The following is an 8,650-nucleotide window of genomic DNA, read 5'->3' on the forward strand; positions in this document are numbered from 1 at the left end:
GCCACCAGCCACACCCCCAGAGCTGCCTGTGCCACAGCCCCCTCCCCAATTCCCTGTCCCCAGCACCCCGGGAGCCACCCCAGGGGCTGCAGGGTGGTGGGATGGCACACGGGCCGTGGGGATGCTGCAGCAGGTGCAGCTGCAAGGAGCTGCCAAAAAGGCAAAGGGAAAAGAAGAGGGGAATGTCCCCTGCTGACCCCCCACACCCACTCCCTGCCGAGCACTGCCAGCCCATCTCCCAGCCCTCTCTGCTCTGGTTCCCAGAGCCACGACCCTTCTCTGCCCCTTCCAGCCCCTCCACGGTGGACGAGATGAAGCAGCTCTTCCTCCTCCTCCTGCTCGGGCTCATCACCAGCTCCTTGCAGATCGAAGACAACAAGATCCCTGGGCTGTGCTCGGGGCAGCCAGGAATCCCGGGGACTCCGGGCCTGCACGGGGGCCAGGGTCTGCCAGGCAGGGATGGACGAGATGGCCGGGATGGGGCCATGGGGATGCCTGGGGAGAAGGGCGAGATGGGCCCTCCTGGTAAGAACGGAGACACCCCTGCTGGGGAGAGGGATCTGCTCTGCTCTGCCCTGTCTGTGGGGAATGCTCTCATGCCAGGGAGTGAGTCTTGGATGCTGGCACAGCCCCACATTGCCAAACTGAGGGTGAATCCTGCAAAAGTGCCCCTTCCATGCCACCCTCCCCCTCTGGTGCTGCCTGTGGTGACCCTGTGATCCTGTAAAAGGCAGCAGCTCCCTGTCACTGGCAAAGCTGCATTTGTCCCCATCCACGATGTCATCCTTTTCTTCCAGCCCTGCTTTAGGAGAGTCCACCAGGCAGAGGGCTTCATCATCCCTTCCCTGGCCCTAGGGTGGGTTTTCTCCCAGCCAGAGGGCTATCTCCAACAAACCATTGATGCTGTGCCAACTTATCTCACACACCCAGCCCTCCCCACTTGTGTTGCTTCCCCAGGCAGTGCCCCGGGCGTGGCTGGTTGGGGCAGGGCAGGGTGGTTGGGGGAGCTCGTGTGGCAGTGGCGACGTCCTAGAGGTAACCCTGTCCCCCTCCTGCCCGCCCAGGAGTGCCCGGTCCCCGCGGGGAGGTGGGCAGCCCCGGCGTGGACGGGCTGCACGGCGAGAAGGGGGCGCAGGGCGAGTGCGCGGTGGCTCCTCGCTCCGCCTTCAGCGCCAAGCGCTCCGAGTCGCGCAGCCCTCCCCTGCCCGACCAGCCCATCCTCTTCGACGTGGTGCTCATCAACGAGCAGGGCCACTACGACCCCGCCTCGGGCAAGTTCACCTGCGAGGTGCCCGGGCTCTACTACTTCGCCGTGCACGCCACCGTGTACCGCACCAGCCTGCAGTTCGACATCGTGAAGAACGGCCACACCGTCGCCTCCTTCTTCCAGTACTACGGGAACTGGCCCAAGCCCACCTCGCTCTCGGGGGGCACCCTGGTGCGCCTGGAGCCCGAGGATGAGGTGTGGGTGCAGGTGGGAGTGGGGGACTACATCGGCTTCTACGCCAGCGTGAAGACGGACAGCACCTTCACCGGCTTCCTCGTCTACTCCTACTGGCAGAACTCCCCCGTCTTCGCCTGAGCTCGCCCTGGGCTGGGGATGTGCCCCTTCCCAGCCCCCAGCGCGGTGGGAGCCAGGGCACCGGGACCCCTGCCCTGCTCGGGGCAAGGAATACAGCCCCTCTGCCATGCTGGGTGTGGCGAGGAGCACCCCTCGAGCTCACTGTTATCTCGGGCACTCGGCTCGGGGGGAGCCCCCATGCCCTGGCTGTGCGGTACCCACCGCACGGTGCCCGGTCCCTGCTGCTCCCCAGGCCGGCTCTGTGGGGCCAGGAGCCCGTCCTGCCCCAGCCATACCCTCAATAAAGGGCTGCTCAGCCACGCGTGTGCCGGCTGCCTGGGCGCCCTCGGGGGGGCCACGACGGCGGGAGGGGGCTGCGCCGCCCTGCCTGGAACGTGAGACAGAAGGACGGGGACACGATGCCGGGGTTGTCCCCGCAGAGCCAGCGGGAGCCACTAGATGGTGGCAGCGGCGTCCCTGAACCGCGGCCGCGGCGCTGCGACAGCCCCCGGCACCTCCCCGAGGCTCGGGAGGGGGGAGCGGGGCCGGAGCATCCCCGGTGTCCCCCCCGAGGACCGACCCCTCGCCGGGAGGGAGGGTCCCGGTGCCACCAGGGCCATCCCGGGGGCAGTGGGCTTGTCCGGGGCGAGCAGGGACCCCACTCCAGTGGGGGGTGGGTACCCCTCGCTCCTCGGACGGAGTTTGCGGAGCCCCCCGTGCCCGCCCCCCGCCCCAGTGTGAACGCGCTGACCCGCGGCTGGGAAAGGTCCCTATTTTTAGCAGGGGAATGAAGAGCTTCCTCATTCCTGCCCGAAATAGGTCCCTGGGGGGACCAGCCGGGGGAGGGGGCTCTTGGCCAGCGGCCGAACCCCTTGATGGGCTGGAGGCGGTGCCCTGCCGGCCGTGGGGTGCCAGCTGGGACCGGCGCTTCTTCTGGCCATCCTTGCAGCGCTCAGAAGCCCAGGACCCCCTTACACACCCCTCCCCTGCCGCAGATCCCCACTCCCCCCATCCATGCTGGATGGCCCCCCAGCACCAGTGCTGTGCCCATCAGAATGAGCAAACCTGTGTCCCTGCTCAGCTGTGCGGGCTGGGAGCTGGGACAGACTGGTAGCAGCCCTGGGGCCACATCTGTGCCCCCTTACATGGACAATGCCACCTCCAAAAGGAACCCCCAAGGGATCCACGGGCACCTCTCACCCCCAGCCCGGGATTGGGTTGCAGCGGAAGCATCTGTTTGGGTTCGTGATGGCCTTTTGTGTAAGCAGAGCTGCCTGGGGGCAAACAACGCCACGGATCGATGGCCAGCGCTGTCTATTCTGGGAGGAGGAGAGTGAATTTTCTGGAGATGAGGTCTGAGGGGATTGTGTGGGAGCTGGGAGCGTTCTCTGGTCCCTGTCAGGATGTGGGGGAGCACGGTCAGCGGAGCAAGACACAGGCACAGTGCTTGGCACAGCAGTTTCTGGGCTCTGCCTCCTTTGGGATGCTCTTGGTCTTTGTCTGGGATCATGGTGGGGGTTGCTGGGAACCCCCTGAGGAACATGGGGGTGCCTGGGGAGGATGAGGAAGAGGATAAGGAAAGGATAAGGAAAAGGGAAGGAGAGCCGCAGGAGACTGGAAAGTTCTTAGTAAGCTCCAGCTGCTTTTGATGGGCTCTACAAGCTGCCCTGGGGAAGGAGAGCTTGGAGCCCCTGTTCCAGCTGAGCCCAGGTTAGGAGGGGCCAGCATCCCTCAGCCAGGGCAGGGGAGAGGCCTATAAAAGAGCCAGGCTCAGCCCACAGGTACTGCAGGGCAGCTGGCAGAGGCAGTGGTTTGTGTGGAGAGTTGGGTTGTTTTGTTGTTTCTTTTTGTGGTTTTGTGGTTTGTTTGTGGGCTTTTAGAAACAAAAATAACTGCCAGCACATCCTCTCAGAGCAGCACATGTGTCCTTGGCACTGCAAGGTCACTGGAGGAGGCCAGCAGGCTGGGTGGCTTTGGAGATCAACGGGATCATCTCTGAGACCCTACAGGAGTCTGGACCTTCCACTTCGGTGTCAGTGTTCACCTGCACAGGTTCAGTGCCTTCAACGCTGACAAGGTGCAGGGAGCACTCTCCAGCCATCTCCAGGTGACCTCTGCCAGCAGGACTGCGGACCTGGTAAGGACTTTAGACTGGGAATGGGCAGGAGACAATCCTGGCTCTGGTGGGGATGGAGTGGGCAAGGAAAGGACCACAAGCCTGGAATTTAGGAGAGCAGGCACTGGCTTCTTCAGGGATCTGCCTGGGAGGATCCCATGCCCTGGTGAGAGGAGGTGTCCGAGAGGCCAAAGGATCAGCTTCTCCAAACTGGAGTGGTCCATCTCAGTGAGCAGGGAGCAGGTGGCAGGTTCTCAGTGTTGGCTCAGGAGGAGCAGAATTGTCTGAGCAAGCAGGGATGGGGCTGGGGCCACTTCAGCAGAGGGAAATGCCAAGTCCTGCACCTGGGGAGGGATAACCCTCCAAAGACAATGACCCTACAAACAAGCACCTACTGGTGGCTAACTGGCCGGAAAGGAGCTCAGGATCCCCAGGATCCTTTCTGGTGGGGGACAAGCCTACTATAAGCCAGCAGTGTGCTCTTATGGCAAGGAAGGCCACCAGCCCTCTGGTCTGCATTAGCAGGAGCATTGCCAGCAGCTCCAGGGAGGTGATCTGGAGGTGACCCATCCCCTCTGCTCAGCACCAGGTCCAGTAAAAGACATGGACATACTGGAGAGAGCCCAGCAAAGGGCTCTTCATCTGCTGTGAGGGTGATCAAACCTTGGCATGGGTTATTCAGAGGGGCAGTAGAGTCTCCCTCCATGGAGATATCAGGAACCCCACTGGTCACAGCCACGTGCAAGCTGCCCTGGGCTGTGTGTCCCCGATGCCCCCATCAGCCTCATCCTTTCCGTGTCCCCGAGGCACTGCAGCTCCGAGAGGGATCGCTGCTGTGCTCGGGGAGCTCCCTGTGCTCAGCCACTAATGAGGGAGCCAGGCTGGTGCCAGGAGCAGCCCAAAGGCCCCCCGTGGCTCTGCTGCTGATCCTCACCTGCTCCCTCCCTCCCTGCCGGCCGGGTATCGTTGGCTGCTCCTGCTGCCGCGCATCTGCTCCCGCCGGCTCCCCGCTGTCCCGCCCGCTCCCTGCTGTCCCCAGCCTGGCACTGGCGGCTCATTAGTTCGGGGGAGCCGCAGCTGGGCTGACAAAGGGATTTTCCCAGGGCCTGGGGGCCCCCCGGTTTCGGCAAGCTGTCAGCCCCGACCAGCCCGGCGCTCCTGAACCGCAGTAACCCGGCAGCATCGCGCTCCTCTCCCTCCCCGGGGAAGGGCCTCGGCGTTTTGATGAGCTGAGAGCAGCCCATTCATCTCGCACATGAGGCTCCCGAGCTCCTGGAGCAGGCAGTGCCCCCGGGAACTCCAGATCTCCTGCCCTGGACCGGTCTGTGTGTGTTGTCCAGGCAGGGCAGCCCTGCCCCAAAAAGCAGGCTGTCAGCAGCCTCCCTTGCCCATCAGCCAGGGGGTGGTTGCATTTCCCTGCTCCAATTTCTTGCTGCTTGGCCAGCGTGTGCAGGATGGCTCCCCGGGGAAGGCTGTGTCCTGCACATCCTGTCCTCTCCCAGCTCAGCTGCAGTGGCCTGAGGTGGCTGAAAACCCTCTCCATCCCCTGCTGGGAGTTCTGGGGGAGGGGGGGACAGGGCTGGGAGTATCCTGCCTGTACGTGGGATGGCAGGCATTCCCCTGCTGGCTCCTTCCTCCTCTGCAGCCTCCCCAGGTGCCCAGCCAGCCTCGGGTCACACCCTGGGAGCAAGGCAAGTGCCTCAGTTTACCTGGCTGTCACCCCCCTGCAGCCAGACCCCCCCAGGGCTCAGATGGGCTGCTCCTCCCTGTGCCTGCAGCAGATATCCATCTCTTTCTGGGCTTCCAAAAGCTCTCATCTCCCCGGGGTTGGTTTTCATCCTGGTTAAAATCAGCCAGTTTGCTGGCACGGCCCTGCCAAGGCAGGTGAGTGCAGGGTAGGGTCAGAACTCCTGTAGCCTCTGCCCATCAGGGCCCTGAGATGCTTTTCCAAACAATTTACAAGGATGCAGAGTGCTTAAAAGCACAAAGCAACCTGCCAGGAGCTCAGGTCGTGGCCAGGGAGTGGCTCATTGTGAAGCAAATGTATCTGCTCCCCAGTAGCCCTGAGTGAGGCAAGGCCAAGCCCCGTGCTCCCTCCATCCCTGGGATAGTCTGAGGATTGCCAGCACAGGACACTGAGGCACCAAGGACATGCAGGAACAGGGATTACATGTCCCTGAGCATGTTCCTGCCAGCCTGGAACATGCTGGGGAATCCCAGCCCCTCCTCCCTGTCCCCTTGCACAGACATATCCACAACCACCTCCTGGCAGAGCAGGGGCTGGGAGCTCTGGAAAGCCCACCCACAGTGGGTTTGGGTGTAGATTCATCTCCTGGGTGCCAGATTTTCCCTGTGCAGCAGCCTGGCCCCGGGATATCCCACAGCACAGCCCTTCTGGGAGCAAACACCCCTGAGTTTGCTGGTGGTGTTGATCCTCCAGCTCTGACCTTTAGTGGGGAGTGATGGAGACACAACCACAAGAAAACCCTTCCCAAGAAAAAGGCATCTTTTGGTAAAGGAGACTTTAATCTGCTCAGTATCTAGTCCATAGTGCAAAGAGTTAAACTTAAGGCAAAGCTTTCTCTTTATAAACAGCAGACAAACAGGCCCTAAAACAACAAGCATGACTGCTACAACAACAAAAAAAAAGGTTTGAGGGAACAAACTGCATTTTTGGGGAGGTGTCCTTCTCTCCCCTCCACCCTGTAACTCATGTAGGAAATATTGCACCCAACAATGCATGAGCTGGTCCTGACCAAAAGCTGCTGCCTGTGGCCAGAGGCACGGCCACACTCCCACTCCTGGTGACTCCAGAGGCACAGCCAGGGAAGGGTGCAGCTCCCTGTCTCCCCTGGGACAAAGCCAGACCCAGGGAGCACAGCCTGGGGGGTCACACTCACTGCTTTGGTGAGAGCCTGGCTACTCAACTGTGAGTGTTGGCGGCTGGAGAGAGCAAACATTACCGAGGGAGGTGTGTGGGAGGAACAGGGACAAGAAGCTGAGTAACAGGGAGCTTTGCATCTCTTTGAAGTGAAGTGGAAGCAGCTGACGGCCCCAGGGCCAGGGAGTCCCTCCAGCTCCCAAAAAATGTGAGGGAAAACAGCCCTGGCAGTGCCTTCTAGAGCAAAGCCACTCAACAACAAGACAGTACCTTGCCACAGCTCAGTTTTACAGCACAGAGGCATCTCCCAGCACTCCAGGCCTCTCTGCTGCCTCTGTTTTGGCTTAAATTGCTAATCAAGAAGGGAAACAGAGAAGGAAAAGCATGCCAACTGCCCTCAGGCTCTTGGCTTGCAGTGCAGCAGTCAGCTCTCTCCAGCCTGGCTGCAGCCAAAGTTGGCTGTGGCGTGTGGCTGACCTCAGGCAAGCAGCTGGAAAAGGAAAAGCTTTTTAGTGCAAGGCCCCCTGGCAGCCCAGCAGTTTCTTGGAATGGTGCTGGTTGCCCAAGCTGGGATGAGCCACCTCAGGCCTCCCCAGCCAGGAGCAGATGCTCTGGTTAGACTTCAGTGGACACTTTAAAACCAGCTACATTTGTGACAGACAGTAAGACAAAACAACAGAACAACCCTGCCCTAACCCAAGGTATCCGTGGTCCTGGTGCTGCTCCGTGCACACAACTGCAGATCCCAGCAGATGTGCAGGGCTTGTGCCTGGAGCTGGAATGTCTGTGAGCTCCCAGGAGCTTTGGGGTGTCCCCCCTCTCCTCCCAAAGAGTTCCTCCCTCTAGCCAGCCCAGCCTGGGAAGGAGCAAGCAAAGCTCTGGTGTGAACCTGACTGTTCCAGGGCGCTCTGAGCCTGAAAATATGTATTATCTGGAGAGGGTTCTCCACCCTTGGCTCAGAACTGGGCTGCTGCTGCTGCCAGGGCTGGGAGCAGTGGCTGGGTGGCCACCCCTCAGGTTCCCCAAGCAGAAAGAGTAACTCCCTCCAGCCTCCCTTTGCAGGAAAACCTGACATGTGCTTGCTAGTCTTGCATAGGTGATGCGTGGAAGCAGCAGCAACACTGAGCTCTGCAGGGCTCCACGCTGTCCTGGCAAGGAATATCCCTCAAAAACCAAAGCCACTGAGTGGCTGGGATGCTGAAGTACCCCAGGAAACTCTGTTCTCCAGCTGGGAGCCAGGCTCAGCCCTCTGGGAGCGGAGCCAAAAAAACTTGAGTGTGCTCCTTCCTCTCCCAGGGAACTCTCTTCCCCCTTCCCAGGGAGGTCCCCCACTTCCATGGTGGGAGGAGAAAACAGAGGCCTGAATGCAGCCAGCCAGGTAGACCTTGGGAAAACTCCTCCCGTGCCTTGCACCACCTCCTGTGATTCCCAGGGGGGCAGAGCCTTTCGCTTTTCCATCAGCTTTGGCTACGAGGGACCAGAGCATCGCTCTGCTTTGGATCTCAGGCTGCTGCAGGCTCGAGGCACACAACAGGCCTTGAAAACAGCAAAAGTGGTCAACAAAAAAAAACCCCAGGTAACTCTTCCAGCCCCCTGCAGAGATCAGTGTTGTGCTTGCTAGCAAGAGCTACAACCTAGGTACGTAGCAAACGTGCCCAGCAGACACCCCCCCAGTGCTCTGCCCTTCCAGCACCATCCTCAGTTCTTTGGAAGCTGCTCGGGGCAGCCCTGGGAAGTGCAGGCAGGGCCGTGCCTTCGACCTGCTCGTGGGAAAACAACCCAACCCCCTGTGCCGTGGGGCTCACAGGTACACGTTGAGGGTCTGCAGGATCATCTGGCGGCACAGCGGGCAGTTGCGCTGGTAGATGGCCTGTTGCAGGAGCACCTCTGTGCACTCCTGGCACAGGCACAGGTGCCTGCAGGGCAGCAGCAGCACTGTCTTGGTTTGGTCTTGGCAGATGACACACTTCTTACGCTCCTCTTGCTCTTTCAGCAGCGCCCAGGGGTCGTCGTCCGGCGCTCCCTCGGCGTTCCCGGCTGCCGCGTTCAGCTGCTGCTTCCTCGGAGCCTTCCCCCAGGACGTGCCCGGCTC

At 61.1% G+C, this 8,650-nt stretch overlaps 1 protein-coding gene across 1 annotated transcript; it reads left to right on the forward strand.

The window, feature by feature from the left end:
• Positions 1-291: 291 nt before the first annotated feature.
• Positions 292-1,629, forward strand: C1QTNF5 (C1q and TNF related 5). The gene is made up of 2 exons (XM_008928888.2): positions 292-525; positions 1,065-1,629. The coding sequence occupies exons 1-2, from the start codon at positions 312-314 to the stop codon at positions 1,580-1,582; spliced, it is 732 nt and encodes a 243-aa protein (XP_008927136.1). The 5' UTR covers positions 292-311; the 3' UTR covers positions 1,583-1,629.
• Positions 1,630-8,650: the final 7,021 nt, after the last annotated feature.

The sequence above is a fragment of the Manacus vitellinus genome, unplaced genomic scaffold (assembly GCF_001715985.3).
Source record: "Manacus vitellinus isolate BGI_N305 unplaced genomic scaffold, ASM171598v3 scaffold_41_pilon, whole genome shotgun sequence".
Lineage (NCBI taxonomy): Eukaryota > Metazoa > Chordata > Aves > Passeriformes > Pipridae > Manacus > Manacus vitellinus.

Coding starts and splice junctions, on each gene's coding strand:
- C1QTNF5 (XM_008928888.2), top strand. CDS start 312: ATGAAGCAGCTCTTCCTCCTCCTCCTGCTCGGGCTCATCACCAGCTCC. Junction 526..1,064: donor GGGCGAGATGGGCCCTCCTG/GTAAGAACGGAG, acceptor CTGCCCGCCCAG/GAGTGCCCGGTCCCCGCGGG.